A 20,819-nucleotide genomic window follows, 5' to 3' on the forward strand; every position below is an offset into this window, starting at 1 on the left:
TAGTTGGGGGGGGGGAACAGTTTTTTTTTGCCCAGTCAGCGCAAGACAAAGGTCAAAGCACTACAGGTGACAGTGAGCTTGAGATCTGGTGAATACTTTGTGTTCGGTATACTTCCTTACAGAGAGTCTCCGCAGCCTGAAGAGTTCCAGCAGTCGGGGACACCAACCCCTGACAACAGCGGCAATGGCGCTGCCAGGGAAACGGCGGGCGTGTCACGTGACGCGCGCGGGCAGCCGGTGAAGCTCGCACGTCGTGCGCAGGCGCGAGTGGTGTACGGCGGCCTGAGCGGGCTCTTGCGTTTTTTCGGGATTGAATTTTTTCCCCGGTGGATGTGTTTCCATCTCGACGCCCCTCTCTGCCCCTCCCCCACTGAATCCGGGTTTTTTTGTGATTGCGAGCGGTTAGCAGCGAGATCGTTTCCACAGGACGCCAGGTCCAGGTCAGTGAGGCTATAAAGCACTGTTTTTTTTTCGCGATTCGGTTAAGGGGAGTACTCGGGCTCGGGAATTGCGAAGCGGTCTCTGGGATTAGCCTGCTGGGAGAGAGAAGAGGAGCGGTGGACGCTGCGGCCTAGTTCGCAGGCTCCTGATTTCCTTTCCCAGTAGCAGGCCTTCCTTGCATTCCCATGCACAAGTGTAGGGACGGAAAAGAGCCGGCGATACTGCCTACACTGTTGTAGACCTGGGAAAGGACGCGCCAACGCCAGACCTCCGTATCGGGGGCGGACACACAGCAGGCGGAGAAGCAACCCTGGGCCCGCATCGCCACCAGCTCGATTGGTCCCGTGAAACAATGACGTTAAATCGAGGGAATGTTTCAAATTCGGCAAATCAGACAAAATCTCGGGGGCTGGGAGGTAGACAACGATTTCCCAGTGGGGATGGTGAAATGTGATGAATGATATCCCGGAGTAGAAGGAAGGAGTGGATGAAAGACGAAAGCAGGACGACTATGTCCCGGGCTAAGCTTGGAGGGGGGAGGTGGGAATGGAAAGAGTTACATTAGATCTTCATTTAGGAATTGAAGGCAAGTCACTCTTGGGGAGAGAAAGTGACAGAACGGATGTAATGGTTGGTGAATGATACATATCTGTGTGTATATTGAGGTTGCGAAAGCAAGGTCTTCATGGTGATTGGCAGATGAAAATATACTGCTCAGTGTGGATGATTGATGGAGAGGAATATAAGAAGTTGTCTTCTGAATATGGGCTAACGAGGTAGACAGATCAAAAACTATTGCATAGTTGCATATGCACAATTTGTGTTCAAAATTATTGTTGTAAACTATGCAAGATGTTGTGGTACACAACTTTAATGCAAAGCTTATGTCACTTAAATTTTAATGTATTAACTTGTGAAATAGTGCCATTGTATTTTTATACTCCACTACATCAGATTTAAGTGTGTAAACACAGGGCATTCTGCAGAAATGTGTATATGTCACTGATGGATTGTGCCCTGAATTGGAAATTGTCTTGAATTTAAGCTATCGTATGCTCCATTACTATAATAAATGTCTAATTACTGGGTTGTCAATTCATTGTAGAGTAAAACAATAATCACGGGGGTTCATCAGTAGGGTTCAGCCTACTATTGAAAAACATTTGAAAATGAATTGCCCTGCCTCCTAGTTGAATTTGCATGCCATGCATAATTCAATTTCAGTGGAAAAATGAGCCTTTAAGAAGTGAGGTTAACAATATAAATACTTGAAAATTTTGAGAATAATCTAAAATAAAAACAGCAAGAACTAAGTGGGTCAGACAGTACCTATGCTGATAATTTGATTCTGCTCCTTTTAAAGATTTTACCCTGGCAAATAGTATTTAAAAATTTAATGATGTAGAGCAGAAAGACAATTAACCCTGTGAAATTATAAGTGTAATTTATTTGCTCACATAGATTCAAATTTCCAGTTCCATTTGAAATATTTTAATTTTTATTCTGCTTTGATTTAGGAAGCATTTTGTCGGTTGGTGTTTGCATTTTAGATGTAACATTTTTTGCTGAATGTGGAGAGGTTCTCCATGTTTACTCAGTTTTTAAAATTTTTTTATTTAAGCAAGCAGTCAGCAAAAAGATATGAACAGTTTAAAAATGTTCTCATTACTTTCAAGTGAATCTAAATAAAATGTAAATTGGTATTTTCAGATAATTATTACTCAAACTTGTAATTGAATGTTAATCTTGCATAATAGATATCATATGTCAACTAAGTGGATTGAACACGATAACAAATTATTGGTGCCTGAACATTCCATTTATTTTTCAGACCTAAAATAAAATCAATTCCATAACTTGTATGGTAATTGTTTTTTAATTGACTATGATGTCATGACTATTGAGCCAAAATATCTTCATTTTGCTGCACTCCTATAATTCTCATTGCTAAGAAAATGAGGTGACTTAAGGTGTACAAGGTGATAAGCATAGATCAAAAGTATCACCACAGACTTTTTCCCAGGGTGGAAATATATTTTTAAAAGTGGCATAATTTTAAGGTGATTGGAGGAAAATGTAGAGGTTATCAGAGGGAAGTTTCTTTTTAGAGTAGTGGCTGTAGATAGGCATATTGATAGAGTATTGGGGGACTATATAGGAGGGAAAGGTTAGATTAGGCTAAAAGGTTGGCACATTATCATGGGATGAAGGGCACGTACTGTGCTGTAATGTTCTCTGTAAGCTTGCAAAACTTTGGTTAGGCAGTACCTGTAGTGAGAAGAAACACGGAAAGTTAAAATTTTGGGAAAGTGATTCTTGTCATATATTATCAATGAGGTGTGTCTGTTGCACACATCCACTGTTTTAAGATGACAGTGTAGCAGTTACTAGGACGCTATTACAAGTTGGGCATCAAAGTGTTCAATTCCAGCACTATAAGGAGTCTGTACGTTCTCCCTGTGACTGCATGAGTTTTGTCTGGGTGCTGTGGTGTCCTGCAGCAGTCCTGAGATGTACTGGGGCTCAAAGGCCCTGTTCCATGCTGTTACTCTAAAGAAATAAAAATACAGCTAAATACTTTGTGCTGATCAATTACATACTATTCTTTAGCTGAAGTGATACTAATTATGTAGCACATAATTCTCTTGTGATTGCAGGCTACGTTGAATACCCTTTTAACAGATTGTATTTGGTATCAAAACTTGAAAGTCCCTTAAAAGTGATTACAATGTCAGGAAGTTTAATTGCTGTCATTTTATCTGAATGTATCTGACTTTAGAATCAGAGATACAATTTCTAAATTTGTGGATTATACTAAATTTGTGATGAAGAGCCAGTTCAGACTAGAAATACAGTAGTTATCAAAGGAGGACCTTAGTAAAAGTAAAAGGTAGATTTGAATGGATAGGCATTTGTTTTTTATCTTTGTTTACTGCTTTGTATTGAAGTGACTACTACTGACATGCTGTCCTTTGAATTTCTGCATTTGCTTTGAAATGAAAGATCCAAGATATACGATCATAGTAAGCAAGGTGGACTTGATGTTTAAATTATAGTGATAATCATGTTAAAGCAATTAATCAAATGTGTAAAATGGTATTGTATGAGAGGCAGACTTCTGACATACTGTATCTTGGCTACATTAGAAATATCAAAAGATAGTTCTGTTTCTAATGTCAACAATATACAAACCTAACAATAGGAGGAGATCCGAATAGCCTGGGAAGGTACAGATGAGTGTCAGATAGCAGTGACATAGTCAAATAATGGATCGAATGGAGGGAAATAACGTCAGCTAAATGGCTCTGAATAATGCAAATAAATTTGGAAATATGTGGTAAGTGAGCTTGATGCTAATGTCACAGATTTCTGAATGGAAATGGCATTTAGTAACATTGGTGTTGATTTATTGGCATTGAATTTCTTTTGGGAGTACTTTGCAGTGGATTTTTTTTGAAAAAAGATGGCTTTTGTAAAAGTGTTCGTGGAAACCTCACTGAAAACAATAGCACAGTGTGCAGCAGCAGAAGGACAACTCAGTGTATGCTGGAATAAAAGCCAATGTTGGTCACTGAATTACACTGAGAATTTAAAAGCAGAACAGAAAATTCAGCAGTTAGCTTTTAGCTCAAGAACCAAACTGTCAAGAGAATGGAAAGTGTTATTCTTGATACTAAAGGGAAAAGTTAAGAGAAATAATTAAGATTCTTTAGGGATAGAAAATCCAATCATAGTGTGTCGAGTTATAAATTATTTAGCAAGATCTTATTTTCATTGTCCTAAACTGTATAATCAGGAGAAATGGCAGAGCTCCAGGAAGTTACAAACTAAGTATGAGAAGGGTGAATATATATAATGTATAAGGAGGTAGAGGGAAAAGATACTGAAGAAGTTTTGAGGGGAGAATATTTAGGATAGCCATTTTATGTGAATGCATTACTATTTGTCATGTAATTTCCTGCATTTCTAAACCCAGTTGCATTTCTGGATCAGAACTGTTTATTTACAAAATGAGCAATTCCCCGAAATCCATGAAACTTGTTAAAATGTTAGTTTTAATTGATTGGTCCGAAAATAAAGTATAGTGTAAAATTTTGCCAAGATTATTTCTGAAGCACTGCTCTTTATTTTGTATTATCTTTGGTGTTGTTTAAATACAAGCAAAGCTTTCATGCAAATGCTAATCAGCTTCAATCCTTGAGTGAAGCAGTATAATTTTCAACAAATTCTGAATTTATCATTTAAACTGAATTTTTGAAACTACAAGAGATTTCCTTTTATATGTAAAACCTTGCAGTGAGGCTTGAATACTAAATTTATAATAATCTTTCCACTGCAGCCTGCAGATGATTAAGAAATTTGTTCCCTTTATTGAATTTATGAATAGCTTTTATTTAAGAAAAATTTGGGTTCCAAAGCGGTTCCTCCAAGAAAGGGAATAGTAAATATTATTTTCAACAATTTTCAGCTCCAAATCTACAGGCAAAATAACAAATGTGGTCCATTACTTTTTAAGCCAAAAGTGGGTCAGTAATACTCAAGCTAGGTAAATTGCTTGGCTTAGTCAGCAGAGAGGAAAATACCACATAATGCAATTATCTTATTGGACAGAATAATTTTATAGTGAATTGTAACATATTTAAGCATACAGAACAGAAAATCTGTCTATAATGTGATTCTGTCATTAGTTCCGATGAACCTTTACGGTTCATTGACTTCCACAATATGTGCCACAGTCTACCTCTTGTGATGTTCTTTCTTCAGAGTGTAAGATGAGAATTTATTGAGTTATTGTCTTCATAATGCAATGTAGAAACCAACTTCTTATTTATAATTTTTATATCATTAATTATTTGTGGAAAAACTGTTAATTGAATGCATGTGACACCATTAAAATTTAGTTGATTTGAAAATCCATTCCAGAGTTTAAAGTTGAACAATGAAGGTCATAATTCAAGAGGTCGATCCTACAGTCAGTCTTTGTCCATTGTGCTGATGCTCTAATAGTATAGCTATTATCAGGAATCTTAAATAGACCCTTCACAGATTTGGATTTTCCCCATATCTGAAACAACAAATTGAATTTTTTTTGCTGTTCAAAATACATTTGATGTACAAAATGCCAACAAGCACAACTGTTGCTTTTGTGGCATAATATGGAAAGCATCTTTGACAAAAGCTTTATTGAACTTAAGGGAAGCCCTCCCATCTCAGTTACCCCAGCTACAAATTCGAATGAGTAAGATTGAAGAGAATGCGCTAAATGAGATTGTTGCTACTGCTACAGGCCTTTGAATGGAAATAACATTTAGCAACATTGGCCACTGATTTATTAGCCACCAAATTTCTTTTTGGAGATCATTGCAATGGATGCCTTAATATTCAATAACTTTTGTAAATTGTTTTTTGGATGTGAAGAAGTGAAAGATTGCATAGAAATTAATGCAGCATGTTTTCTGATGTCTACAGCATAGCAACCAAAAGCTATTCCCATTATAAATGCTCCTTTGCACAGCTCTGTAGTGAAGTGCTGGCTGTGTATTGATCATGGATAATACCAGATACGTTGCAAGCACATTGGTTTTGTGATAACTCAATCTAGCCAGAATAGTACTGTCCTCCAATTGTATTTTTGAGGGTCTCCCTATAGATGCTGCCTAGCCTGCTGTGTTCCACCAGCATTTTGTGTGTGTTGTTTGAATTTCCAGCATTTTTGAGGGATTTTTTTTGGTAATTTGATATCTTGTGGCATAGGGCAGATGTGAAATAATTTGCTTATTAAAATTCTTATTAAGCTATTTCAGAATTTATTGGTAGTCAGTCTATCATAGTTCACATGTTATTCACAGAGAAATTGCATTACATAGAATTAACAATAGTGCCAAGCCAACAATCCGATGTTGACTTGAGAAATGTTAGCAGAGACACTGGCACAAACTGAAGCAGTCTTTGAAGTTGGAACTCCTGAACTTTGTCTTCCATGAGGCTGAAATAGGGTCTGGAGGGAAAACCAGCCTTTGGAGCAATTATATTAAAGTCGGAAGAGTAACAGCCCACTTCCTTAAGTGACAAGATTCACTTCTAATCTCCATGCATATTGGCTGGCTTTGCAATTTCCTAAAGTAAGAACAGTGACAGTTTGTATTGAAGCATCATGGGTTGAGATGATACAATTTGATATCATTAGAATGGACATACAGCAGAACAACATGGTTACAGATTCTTTGGCCCAGTAAATCCACACTAACTACGGTGCTTACCTATCTGGCCCAAAATTCCAGTGTTGAGCCTACTCCCTCTAATCCCGATCCCGATCCCCTGCGTGTATCTGTATAAGTGCTTCTTAAATATTAAAGTACCTGTCTCAGTCACTTCCACTGGTAGCTATTCCAAATACTCTCCATCCTTTGCATGGAAAAGGTTACCCCTCAACTCCCTTTTAAATCTTTCCCCTCCTGCTCTAAATCTATGCTGCCTAGTTTTGAACTCCTGTAACCTGGGGCAAAGACCGTATCATCCATTTTATCTATGCCCTCCTGATTTTATAAACCTCTATATGATAATCCTACATTTTCCTGCATAGCAAGGAATAAAAAGCTAGCCTGGGCTACTTGTCCTCATAACTTAGACCTTTAATCCTGACAATATTCTCAAATCTTTTATTGTATTCTTTCCAATTTAACCACCCATTTATACAACAAGATGACCAAAACTATACACAGTACAGTCGGTCCTCCTTATCCGTGGAGGATTGGTTCCGAGACCCCCTGCGGATACCAAGAAACGCGGATGCTCAAGTCCCTTATTTAACCTGGCTCAGTGGGGTGGTGGTCTTTAGGACCTAGCAGAACCTCGGACTTTATTTAACATGTTCAGTGCGGTGGACATTATGACCCAGCGGCGCAGCTCTGAATCCACGGTGTTTCTGTTCACGAAAATAATCACGATCACGATTGAAAATAAGGTGGAAGTAATTAAGCGATTGGAAAGAGGTGAAACGCCATTGGTCATTGGAAAAGCATTAGGTTACAGTCAGTAAACGATCGGAACAATTTTAATGGAGCATGTGAAAGGCCCTGCCCCGATGAAAGCTACAATTATTACTAAGCAACGCAGTGGTTTAAATATTGAAATACGTATGTTTCTTAAGTGTTTTATATGCATAGAAAGGTAAAATATGTACTATATACTAAGAAAAATGTTTGACTAACTGATGCTGCAGTTACTGTATCAACGCATGGGAATGCCCTTACCAGGACTGCAGCATTTCAAGAACACTGCTCACAGGACCTTCTCAAGGGCAATAAGAAATGGGCCTGTCAGCAAAACTTCGATCATGGAAAATGATTTATAAAAAAGGATACTCATCACAGAAGATAAACAAAATTTGACATTCTAAAGTTAGGAGCTCTTGCAGTGAGGAACTTGTATATCTGAACTATTGGCACATTATGTTGGTGGTGATGGGAGGAGAGATGGACACCATTAGAGCATTTTTTAAAGTACTTTATTGTTTTGTGTGTACAGTGCAAGATAGGTGCAGAGGAAAGTTGAGGATATTGCCATGGCTGAGAGACAAGATAAGGTGGTGGTGTTTTCTTTGGAACAAATGAGACAGGCAGTATAATTTTTTTTAATAGTTATGGTGGAATTACACAGAATAAAAAGCACTTTAGCAGAGAAGCCAGTAGTTAAATGAGCATAGATCTAAATTAGTTGCTATGAGGAACTAATCTAGTCTCTTGATGGAAAATTATTTTGTTCAGTGAACATGGTGAATCTGGAACCTGAAATTGTGGAGGCAGAAATACTCACTTTTTTCTAAAATAAATGTACCTCATTAAGCACCTGAAGGGCTGTGGATCCAGAGCTCAAAGGTGAGAGGAACCTAAAGTACATTTCATGGGCTCTGATGCTGCAGATTTCAATGGTTCTGTAACACTTCCAACATACTTCATTGACTTGGCACCTCCTTGATCTGGTTATGATAAGAAGTAATCAACTATTATAACAAAAACTTTGTAGTTAAATATTTCCCTGCATTATGTGTCTGATCACTTAATGTTTAGAGCTTATTTGGTGACTAAATGGCAAAATTGTCCTGTAAAGTGCAAGTTAAAATGAAAAAATTTGTGCAAGTAACTGTAAAGACCATAAGTTCAATACATGCTTACAAATTCAGTTTTGCTACTATTTTGATTTTAGAGTGCCTACTTTGTAGAATTTAGCCAGGTCATCTGATATGATCTTGTGCAATGTTTGTATTTTTTATAACAAAACTTCCTAACCATATGTACATGGAGTATGTAGAATGTATCATTTTTCCCATGCTTGCATATTACTAGTGTGCTTAAAAATGTTTAAAGTGAATGAGTATCTAGGGAATTTGAGGAATTTCTAGTTAAAATCCCAGAAACACATTCTTATAAGCATTTTAAAAAAGTTACGTAGACTTTTAAGTAGCCGCTTGTTTTGATAGTTCGTCATCTTTGTTTGATAGAGAAAAAACTGTTCAAGAAAAGTACCAAATTATTGGTACTTAAGAAACCCACAAGGCTTACAGAAATTCTTCTAATGTCAAGGAAGAGCTGCCTTGAAAGATTAAGCAACTCATGCACGACTTGAAATAATTAACAATATAATGTCGATTTAAATATAAATGCAGATTGTAATGTATCATGTTTTTTTAAAACTGTCAAGATTTTCGGTAGATAAGTTCAAAGTAAATTTATCATCAAAGTACATTTATGTCACCATATACTACTTTGAGATTCATTTTCTTGAAGGCGTTCATGGTAGAACAAAGAAATATAATAGAATACACAGACTGACAACCAACCATGAGAGAAAGACAGACTGCTAATATAAAAACAGTAACAATTAGTAAATAATGCTGAGAATGAGTTGTAGAATCCTTGAAAGTGAGTCCATAGGTTGTGGAATCGGCACAAAGTTGAGGTTATTGCCCTTCTACCATTAGGATCCTGAACCAGTGTAATGACCATTGCTGAACCTGGTGGTGTAGAACCTAAGGTTCCTGTATCTCCTTCCTGATTGCAGCAGCGAGAAGAGGGTATGGCCTAAATGGTGGAATTAAATATTAAAGAAGTGAATGTAGTTATATATTATTAATTTGCTGTTTTGCTGCAGACTGTATTACTGATGCATGTTCATGATTACCCTCGATGATAGTTTGCATAAAATAGCGTTGGCCTTATTGGAAAGTATTTTATACTTTGCAACATTTCCTAATGCTCTGTACTAATGTAACCCTCTTTGGAAGAGAATGTCCCAAATATAGGTATATTGTATGTAGTTCAACTCTGGCATGGTTTAAACTTAGATAATTCAGTGGATTCCCAAATATATTTTAAACTGAAACTTGTGTTTTAATCAAAATGTAGGTTAATTTAAATATTTTAAATATTTTCATTTTAATCTCCCCCTGAAAATCTGTGAATTCAAGAATGCATGTGTCTAACCATGTTCATCCTTCTGTCAAATAGTAATTATCAATCTAGTGATGTAATTGAGAGGTTGCCCCACTGGAAACAACTGTGTGAATGTTACTCCAATCCTTCATGAGTAAGAGAAAGCAGCATTTAATGGAATCAACCATTGAATCAAATCTTGTCAGGCGTGCTTATGCTTCATGTATTTAAGACATAGGAGTATGTGAACTGTTGGCATAGGCAATATAAATACCAACCCATCGGTTTTCTGGTTTATATTATGGCTGGGGAAAATTTCCTCTTGTGTCTTTTGGATATTTTTTAATAGCTGCATTTAAAGCTTCAATGTACGGAAGTAATGCAGTGGTTTCCTTGTGGCTGTTTGGAACAATGTACTGTATTGTAATTATTTGTTAGTGGGCCACCTGAGTGTAGTAACCATTAGATGTGTTGTTATCTCTAAAAATGTACTTCAGGGATATCTATTTATCTCTTATTGCTGCAGGTTAATGTTTCTTCACAAGAGGCCCCCGATTTGCTTCCAAAATAGACCATTTAAAGAGCCATGCTGCCAGCCTACTGACCATCCCATCTGGCTTGGACAAGAGCATTCACAAACCCCTGTTTGGCCCCCAGAAAACCAGAACAAAATCCATTAACTGTTGGAAATCTGCCTACCTTCCTATCAGCAAGGAAACTGCAACAATGGACACGGAATCCACATACTCGGGATATTCCTACTATTCGGGCCGCTCCAAGAGTTCTCACAGACATGGGTTGGTATCCTTTCTTTTAGAGTAGTTTTTAATGTTGGCAATATAATTAGGCTTCCATAGTAACTAAAGCAGACCTTTATATAAGCTCCTCTTGAAAAGAATTGGAGGAAGTTCTTTGGAACACTGCTGACTTTGTTTAACATTAAACAATAAGTAATTATGTCAGAAAGGAAATTTACACCCAGTTGAAATTATCACAAATTTCAGAAAGCAATCTTTAGGCCCACTGAACAACAAGTTTGTTTTTAAAACACAAATGATGTGAAGAAATTCTTATGAGGAATCAACAAATTAGAATATACACTAAAGTTATTAGAGCCACTGCAATCACCTTGTGAAAGAAGAATGCCTTAATGAACAGTGCAGCTCTTAACACATTAATCACCTTAATCTCCAGGCTGTGTTCCACCTTGTGGGAATGCTTGATGCAACAGCAAAAAAAACCCCATGATCTGTATAATTTTGGTATACAATTGTGGCCTTTTCTACCTCACTGAGTGCAAACTGCACCATTCCTCCTTCATTATGTAATCTAACAGGAGTTTAACTAAGCATTTGACATCCAGACACATTAGCCATATGTATTTCTATTGGACAATGTTGTGTATTACATTAATTTAGGAGTAATTGCACATTAGCATGGTAAATTAGCTTATCTTTTCCAGAGTTGACTTTAGTACCACCATTAATGGTAGTTGATTAGCAATGGTTTCGTCTATATTCTACTGTGCTTTTTTTCTTAAAAATTTAAACTAAAGCGCTCCAAGTGGCACAGTAGATTAAATCATCACAGTTCTGTGATGGTAAAATTTAGGTGCATCCAATAATTGCCATTGTTAAGGATTCAGTCAACATGAGATGACCACAATAAAAATGTGGAAGAAAGGGGAGGTGAAATGCTTAAATGAGAGTGCTGTTTTGTCAACTGATTACAAACCAGCTTTTCTGGGGGGTGGGGGGGCAACAAAACTGATTTCCTCTGTATTCCTCTAGATGTTAGCGAGAAATAGAAAGTAGTACAGTGGATTCCAGTTAATTGAGCCATCAGTTGATTGGGACAGCCCTGTATTTGGAACAACTCAATGAACAAAAACTAATTGAGAAAATAACTAGGATTCCCTTTGTTTATTTGGAACGCCATGGCTCTTAATTGGGACAGAAGACTGTTGCCAAACAGTTTCTAACTAACATCATTTACATGCACTTAGACTTGACAACTGTTAAGATTGAATAGTCTTTAAATAGCATCAGTGTGTGTGCTTGTGTTCAAAATCGAGTGATTTTTTTTCAGTTGATAGTTGGTGATAAACAAGCAGCAAGACAATTCCAAACCGTTTTGTTCACTAGTTTCAAGCATTCAATCTTGGAGATATCAGAAATGGCCTTTAGACATTACGGAGTGAGCAATTTTTAAGTTGCGTGTGCTTTTGTTATGCTATCCATTTGGGTAATAAAGGCCAGTTCAAACAGCAGTGATATTTTTTGGTAATTTTGTTTTTATTTCGACTTTGTGCAGGAAGGCAATGAAGGTTGTTATCTGCCCTAGGTGTTTCTGTTGATTTTGTTCATTTACAGCCAGTCAAAAAGAACACAGCAGCAATAACTATTAGGAACTGATACAGTTTGATAATATTTTAGGAGTATCGGTACTGCTCTAATTTGTTCTGTATTCATTTAAATACATAATTTGTTACTCAGTAAAGGTAGCTTGTCTTTGGAATGCCTTTTAACTATTTCCATGAAATATCAGCTTACTGGAGCAGTCTCGTCGCATGATTGGGCTAAAATGTACTGGTCCCGATGTGTCCCAATTAACCAGAGTCCACTGTAAGTCATTTAGGATTAACTTTATACAATAATTCTGTCCATCTATTGAGACATTTTGATTCTTCTCTTCCTCCCCCACCCCAGACTATTCTATTCCAATTATTTACATTTTGATTTATCCTTTGAAATGTTCTTAATTTGCATATCTAAACATTCTGTTATGTTACATTTGGCGGAGTTTTTGAGTGAAGTTTGCTGGAGTTCATTCTGTTAAAATAAGAGAAGGGTTCAATGTCTGAACATATTTGAGCTAAGCATGATACTATTAAATCAGGTTGGAAGGGCACATTTATTATTTTTGTGTAGTTAATGTTGAATTGTGGTATTCTGCTTTAAATTGTGGTATTGCTTTGTCGAGTATTAACTCTTGTGAGCTTAAATCCCTGCTCTTGCTTCATCAGTGAAAGGAATCGGGACCGGCAAAAATCCAGAAACAAAGATGGCAGTCGGTCTGAGAAATCTGTTACCATCCAGACACCTCCAGCAGAGCCACTACTGGGCAATGAGTCAACACGTGGAGATGAGACTGTACAGGTAAGAGGCTAAACGTGTTTCAAAATTATGACTGTGTGTGTAAAAGCTACTAAGATTTTGCTGCTGCTCTTTGAGTTGCTGTATTGAAATGGGCATTGGCAATTATATATGTATTTTGTGGTTTCAAAGTAAATTTATTATCAAAGTATATGTTATGTGTACTACCCTGAGATTTATTTTCTTGCAGTCATTCATAGTAAACAGAAAGAAACACAATACAATCAATGAAAAACTACGCACGGCAGAAATGGACAAATTATGCAACAAACAACAAACTGTACAAATATGTAAAAGATAATAACTGAGCAGTAGATATTGAGAACACAAGTTGTACAGTCCTTAAAAGTGAGTCCTTGGGTTGTGAAATCAACTCAGTGTTGGGATGATTGAAGTTATACCCTTTGGTTCAAAAGCCTGATGGTTAAGGGGTATTAACTGTTCCTGTACTTGGTGGTGTGGGATCTAGAGCTTGTCTGCGTCCTTGATGATGGAAGCAGCTTTCCTGCGACAGTGCTACCTATAAATCTGCTCAATAGTGGGAGCACGTTTTGTCATGTTTTTCTATTCAAGGGCATTGATGTTCCAACACCAAGACGTAATGCATATAATCAGTATACTCCAAGCCACGTGTCTGTAGAAGTTTACCAAAATTTTAGATGTCATGCCAAATCTGTGCAAAGTAGAGACGTGCTGTGCTGCCTTTGTATTGCCTGTTACCTGTTGGACTCAGGACAGATCTTCTGAAGTGACAGCACCAAGGCATTTAAAGTTGCTGACCCTCTCCATCTCTGAGGACTGGGTCATGGACCTCTGGTTTCCTTTTCCTGTAGTCAGTCAGCTCTCTGATTCGAGTGAGAAGTTATTGCGATACTATTCAGCCAGATTCTTAATCTCATTCCTGTATGCTGATTCATCACCACCTTTGATTCAGCCACAACAGTGGTGTCGTCAGCAAACTTTATATGGTATTGGAACTATACTTAGCCTCACTGTCACAAGTTTTTAGGGAGCTAAGCACAGTCTTGCGGTGCACCTATATGGATGGTGATTGTGGAGGAGATGTTGTTGCCAGTCCAAACTGACTGGGGTCTACAAGTGAGGAAATCAAGGATCCAGTTGCACAAGGAAGCATTGAGGTCTTGATCTTGGAGCACATTGATTAGTTTTGAGAGGATGATAGCATTTAATGCAAAGCTGTAGTCAATGAAGAACATCCAGATGTATGCATCTTCATTGTTCAATGTTATAGAGCTGAGTGAAGAGCCAATGAAATGTCATCTGGTGTTGACCTGTTGTAATGGTAGACAATTTGGAGCAGAACCAAGTTGCTTTAGTGGCAAGAGTCGATGTACTTCATCATGAATCTCTCAAAGCACTTCATCACAGTAGATGCAAGTGCTACTGAACAATAGTGTTTGAGGCAGGTTACCACATTCTTTTAAGGCGCCGGTATAATTGAAGCCTGCTTGAAGCAGGTGGATAGATACCTTAGATTGCTGAAGTGAGAGGTTAAAGATATCAGTAAACACACCAGCCAGTTGAATAGTACGGGTCTTTAATACTCGGCCAGGGACCCCATCTGGGCCAGATCCTTTCCAAGGGTTCACCCTCCTAAAGAATGCTCTCACATCGGCCTCAGAGTGAAATCACAGGGTCATCGGGGGCTGTGGGAGTTGATGAAGGCGCCTCCGTGTTTTGTTGGTCAATGAGAACATAATTATTATCCCTTAATTTCCTTCATTGGATAGGTGTACAAACATAAACATCTCAATAAGTTAACTGGCCACCTTCCTTGAAATTTGTCTCACTTTGCTCTTTTTTGCGTTGCCTCTATCTCTAGAGGAAACTGAGGTGAATTGATTCCAAATTTTCTATAATAATAAAATGCATTTTCAGTCATGTGTGGGAATAGTTGCACAAAAGTTTTGGCATTTTATTTTGTGACAAAACATCCCATGATATATTTTTATAATCACTTCCTGTGACTTTTTATCCTACTGACCCAGCAACCATTCTGGAGAGGATTCTGGGATTTCTTCGCTACGCTACCCACACCTCCACAAATCCTGCTCTCAGTTCTAAGAATGAGATAGGTTCTGAAGTCGCACAGCCTAGTTACATAAACAAACTGATTGGTTTGGCCTGTATATCACTGTGTAAGATACAAGTCACAGCAGTGTTGTGCCTTGTGCAATTATTATGGCATGCTTAATAGCTTCAATATTCTCAATGGATAAAATTGTGGTTGCCCATTCATCTTGTGCTTGATGACTTGCCCATAATTTGCATTAACTTTTAACAAATGTTTACCATTTCAAATCTGTAAGTGGTCTTACACTCTTTTTAGTAATTTCCTTTTCCCTTTCTAATACCCCTTTTTGATCTTCTTTCTTATTGCCCTTCTGTGAATTATCTACTGGGAATTCAGCTGTATATGGCAAGTTATAACCAGTGAACTCAAATTTTCCTTTAAGTTCCTCCAACCAAGTCTTATCTTTGAATACCTGGTGTCAATGCATACTGTGTTAACTATTCTTAAATAATTTACCTTCCCTCTATTTAGACCATGTTCTGAGATTTTCTAGATTACCAAACCACAAGTGGTTTGTATCAGTTGTCAAAGCAGAGTTCGTCAGGACAATCTGTTTATATCTGTACTGGAGGCTTGACTAATCTTTCCAACACCCAGTAATTATTTAAAAATTGTATTTGTTCAGTTTTATCAAATATCAGAGGATACCAAAAGGTTTTTTTTTTCCAGATATACATAGAATAAAAGAAAAATGAGAGTAGATAATGTACCACTGAAAAATGATGCTGCAAGGTAATCATTTGGGACAAGGAAATGACAGGCAAACTGAATAAGTATTTTGCATAAGTCTTCACTGTGGAACATACTAGCAGTATGCTGGAGGTTCAAGAGTGTCAGGGCAGAAGTGAGTGTAGTTGCTACTACTATGGAGAAGGTGATTGGGGAAACTGAAAGTTCTGAAGGTAGTTGCCTGAACCAGGTGGACTACACCCCTGAGTCCTGAAAGAGGTAGCTGAAGAGACTGTAGAGGCATCTTTCAAGAATCACTAGATTCTGGCATGGTTCTGGAAAATTACAAATGTCACACCACTCTTCAAGAAAGGAAGGAGGCAGAAGAAAGGAAATTATAGACCAGTTAGTCTGACCTCATTGGTTGGGAAGATGTTGGATTTGATTGTTAAGGATGTGGTTTTGGGTACTTAGAAGCACGTGATAAAATAGTCTGTAATCAGCATGGTTTCCTCGGGGAAATGTTGCCTGACAAATCTGTTGGGATTCTTTGTTGAAATAACAAGCAGGATAGACAAAGGAGAATTGGTGGATGTTGTGTACTTGGATTTTCAGAAGGCCTTTGACAAGGTGCCACACATCAGGTAGATTAATAAGGTAAGAGCCCATGGTATTACAGGAAATATACAAGCATGGATATAGCATTTGTAGGAGATAAAGAGTGGGAATAAAAGGGGCCTTTTCTGATTGGCTTCCAGTGACCAGTGGTGTTGTGCAAGGTCGCTTGTTTTTATGTTGTATGTCAATGATTTGGATGACAGAATTGATGGCTTTGTGGCCAAGTATGCAGACGATACGAAGATCGGTGGAGGGGCAGGTAGTGTTGAGGAAGCAGGGACTTGGACAGATGGGGGAGTGGACAAAAAAGTAGCAGATGGAATACAGTGTCGGAAAGTGTATGGTCATGCACATTGGTAGAAGGAATAAAAGTGTAGACTACTTTCTGATTCTCATTGAAATCTAACGAATGTTGAAAGGCCTAGATAGAGTGGATATGGAGAGGATGCTTACCATGGTGGGGGAGTCTAGGACCAGAGGGCACGGCCTCAGATGAGAATATCTCCTTAGAACAGAGATGAGGAATTTCTTCATTCAGAAGGTGGTGAATCTGCGGAATTCCTTGCCACAGATGGCTGTGGAGGCCAAGTCATTGGATGTATTTAAGGGTTCTTGATTAGTCACGTCATGAAAGGTTGCAGGGAGAAGACAGGTGAATGGGGTTGAGAGAGAAGTAGATCAGCCATGATGAAATGGCAGAGCAGTCTCAATAGGCCAAATGGCCTAATACTGCTCCTATGTCTTCTGGTCCTATTTTTGATATGTGTGTCTTCATATGGAATTGGAAATCATTTCCTAAAATTCATGGATTTTTAACTTTATTTTTAAAAATTGTTCTAGGTAAATGCAAGTGTAGAGCTTGTATAATTTTTCTCAATGAATAACTAACAAAATACCCAACTGAAGTTGAATATTTTTTGTCTATTCAAAGAACATTAAAGTTGCTCCACCTACAGTAAATTGCACACCCCTTGCATCACTAAACACTTGAAGTTCAATAAACTGCATCCAATATCATACCAAACAATGCATTTTGGATGGGCATTTGAGGATAGTTTGCTGTTGATTTGGAATGTAGATGTTTTCCATCACTTTGCTCGAGAAAATTTTTGTTAATATCTTGTGGGCAAGAGCGTTAGTGATTTTTTCTTTTCCAAGGCAGGAAATGTACTAGTTGGAATGATAGAATTTTTAATAAATGAATTAGACAGGATCCAGATCTTCACTGCTGAAACTAAAGTATCTTTTTCATCTGTTTTGCATGATTTTCCACCGCATGAGTAAAATAACTGTACAATTCAGGTGACAGATGGCAGATATTAAGTTCATAAGAAAGTTTTAGGTATTCTTGCAGCATCACACAGAGAGCTTAAAATATTTCCAAAAGTTAAATGTAAATTATTGATTTGCTTGCAGAGGCATTTGTGTTCAAGACCATCTGGGGAAAACAGTATTAAAAGTGGAAGTGTCCGAAGTGAAAGTTTTTGGAATGGGGTAATGTTAGTGGTCGGGGTTTTGGCTCAACAGGCTTGGTCAAGCTCAGATGCAGACTCGCTTAAGTGCTTTTTTTCTGTTAATACATAACTAGTAAGCTCTGAATGGGCCCAGAGTTGGTGGTATGTTCCTTGTATGAGATATCCAGTCTCCCTGGTAACTACATCTGCATGAAGTGCACCGAGATACAGCTCCTTGGAGACCATGTTAAGGAATTGCAGAGAAATGCAGGAGAATAAGGAGGTGATTGATAGGGAGTTAAAAGGAGATAGTCACCCTATGTTGCAGGAGGGAAGTAATTGGGTGACTGTCAGGAGAGGGAAAGGATACAAAGCAAAGTACCTCTGTGGCTGTTCCCTCAATAATAACTAACCACTTTGGATATTGTGGAGGTGGGGGAACCTACCAAGGAGAAGCCATAATGAGCAGGTCTCTGGAACCGAATCTGGTTCTTGAGGCTCAGAAGGGAAGGAAGAAGATGCAAGCTAATGGGTGAAATTAGTTGGCTTGCGCAACAGAAATGAGGTTCTGTGAACAAGCACAAGATTCCTGAATGATTTGTTGCCTCCTGGATATCAGGGTCAGGGACATCTTGGATTGAGTCCACAGCATTCTTAAATGGGAGTATGAACAGCCAGAGGTCGTGGCTACATTGGTGCCAATGACATGGGTAGGATGGGTGACGAGGTCCTGTAAAGTGAGTTCAGGGAGTTAGGTGCTAACTTAATGGACAGGACCTCCAGGGTTGTGATGTTAGGATTGCACCCCATGTGACGTGCTAGTGAGTCGAAACAGGAAGATCATACAATTTAATGCCTGGATAAGGAGTTGGTGCAGGAGGCAGGGCTTCAGATTCTTGGATCATTGGGTTCTTCCAGTGAAGGTAGAACTTGTATGGAAGGGACTGTTTGCATCCAAACTGGAGGGGGCTAATATCCTAGTGGGAAGGTTTGTTGGTGCTGCATGGGGGAGTTAAACCAGAGTTACAGGGGAATGGGAATCAGAGTACCAAAACAGATAGTGGAGTGATTTTGGAGAAAGATGTTATTAAGCCTACATACAAGGTCAGAATTTAAATGGTTGAGTGTGGTGTGATTAATGCTCTCAGCTTCATATATTTCATTACAGGAGTATCGTAGGAAAGGCAGATGAGACTTGTTTGCAGAAGGGGCAGGACTGGCAGCTCTGTACGGAGGTTCTGTGTTGTTTTAGGCATAATAGACTGGGAGGGGTTAAAGTAGGAGGGGTGGCATAATTAGTCAGGGGAAAAGTCACAGCAGTACTCGGAAAACAGACAGAAGAGCTCGTCCAGTATGGCTTTATGGGTAAGAAAGAAATGACCACATTAATGATATTATAGACCACCCAACAATCCACAGGAATTAGAGGAGCAAATCTGTAGAGAGATTGCAAATTTGTAGCATGAAACAAGGTTGTAGTAGTAATTGATCTTCACTTTCCACATGTTGACTGGGACTCCCTTAGTGTAGAAGGGCTGGATGGGAAAGAGTTTGTCAAATGTACTCAGGAACGTTTCCTTAATAGAAATCCCAACTGAAGAGTGTGATACTAGATCTCTTGTTAAGGGAATGAGACAGAGCAAGTAACAGAAGTTTCTGTAGGGGAACACTTTGCATCTAGTGATCATAATGCCTTTATGGAAAAGGGTAAGTCTAGTCCTCGGGTTGAGATTCTAAATTGGAGTTATTGACAATTTTTGCTGTTCTGCCTCTGTACTAATGCAGGGTCTCAACTCAAAATGTCAACTTGTACCTCGTTTTGCTCCCACAGATTTTGCTTGAGCTCTTCCAACATTCTGTTGTTTTAGAAAATATCCATTTAGTTATAGTACATATTGAATTTGTTTGGGTGATTCTGTTCTTCATAATTCAGAACTATACACCTAGTGCTGCTTTCAGGGGCTTTTTTAGGATTTGTTACTTTAATGTGTGTCTATTGCAATATTTTGGTATATATTGGGGCAGTGTGGCATATACTGTGTCACTCTGTGGCAGGTTATAAACAATGAGATTACTGAGTTTCTGGTTTTACTTGCAGAATTTCAGTAAGTAGTTCATAAAATTAAAACTGATCATTGAAATTTATCTTGCAGGATGATAACTGGGGTGAAACCACAACAGCCATCACAGGGACTTCAGAGCACAGTATATCACAAGAAGACATTGCAAGGATCACAAAGGATGTGGATGATAGTGGGCTGGACTGCACTCGACATTTAGGGATAGCCATCGCTGCTGTGCTTGGGATACTGGTCTTTTTGTCTCCCATTGCCTTTATGGTGCTGCCTCAAGTACTGTGGCGGGAAAAGCTTGACCCATGTGGTACTGTATGTGAAGGGCTGTTCATCTCTGTCGCCTTCAAGCTACTCATCCTTCTCATCGGAACCTGGGCACTCTTCTTCCGCAAACCAAAGGCACAGATGCCACGGGTTTTTGTGTTCCGGGCACTCCTAATGGTGCTGATTTTTGTGTTTGTGGTTTCTTATTGGCTATTCTATGGTGTACGCATTCTGGATTCAAGAGATCCAAATTATCAGGGAATTGTTCAGTATGCAGTTTCACTGGTAGATGCCCTCTTGTTTATCCACTATCTGGCAATTGTGCTACTGGAATTGCGTCAACTGCAGCCTATGTTTACTGTGAAAGTCACTCGGTCAACTGATGGAGAATCCCATTTTTACAGTGTGGGCCTACTGAGGTACGTAATGGAAATGGCTCAAAGGAACTCTTTTTGTTTGTTGCTAGTAAAGTTTTACCCTTTCTGATTATTTTCCTTCTGTTGTACTTGCTTTTTAATGTGCCCAATAAGAGCTTGGGTTAAAATTTAAATCCTCAAGTAAAAGTTAGCATTGGACTGTTGTGTGAATCATAGGTTAATGTGTAAATGATTATTGAA

The 20,819-nt window shown here is 38.4% G+C and overlaps 1 protein-coding gene across 1 annotated transcript in view; it reads left to right on the top strand.

Annotated features, from left to right (window-relative positions):
* The first annotated feature begins 254 nt into the window (after positions 1–254).
* The window catches only part of LOC140727747 (vang-like protein 1), a 43,793-nt gene continuing 23,228 nt past the window's right edge, over positions 255–20,819 (top strand). Inside the window, exons 1-4 of the mRNA XM_073045465.1 lie at positions 255–440; positions 10,399–10,669; positions 12,898–13,030; positions 20,017–20,621. Coding sequence (XP_072901566.1) covers positions 10,599–10,669; positions 12,898–13,030; positions 20,017–20,621 — 809 coding nt within the window. The 5' untranslated portion in view covers positions 255–440; positions 10,399–10,598. The remainder of the gene's footprint in view (positions 441–10,398; positions 10,670–12,897; positions 13,031–20,016; positions 20,622–20,819) is intronic.

Source organism: Hemitrygon akajei, chromosome 5 (genome assembly GCF_048418815.1).
Source record: "Hemitrygon akajei chromosome 5, sHemAka1.3, whole genome shotgun sequence".
Classification (NCBI taxonomy): Eukaryota; Metazoa; Chordata; class Chondrichthyes; order Myliobatiformes; family Dasyatidae; genus Hemitrygon; species Hemitrygon akajei.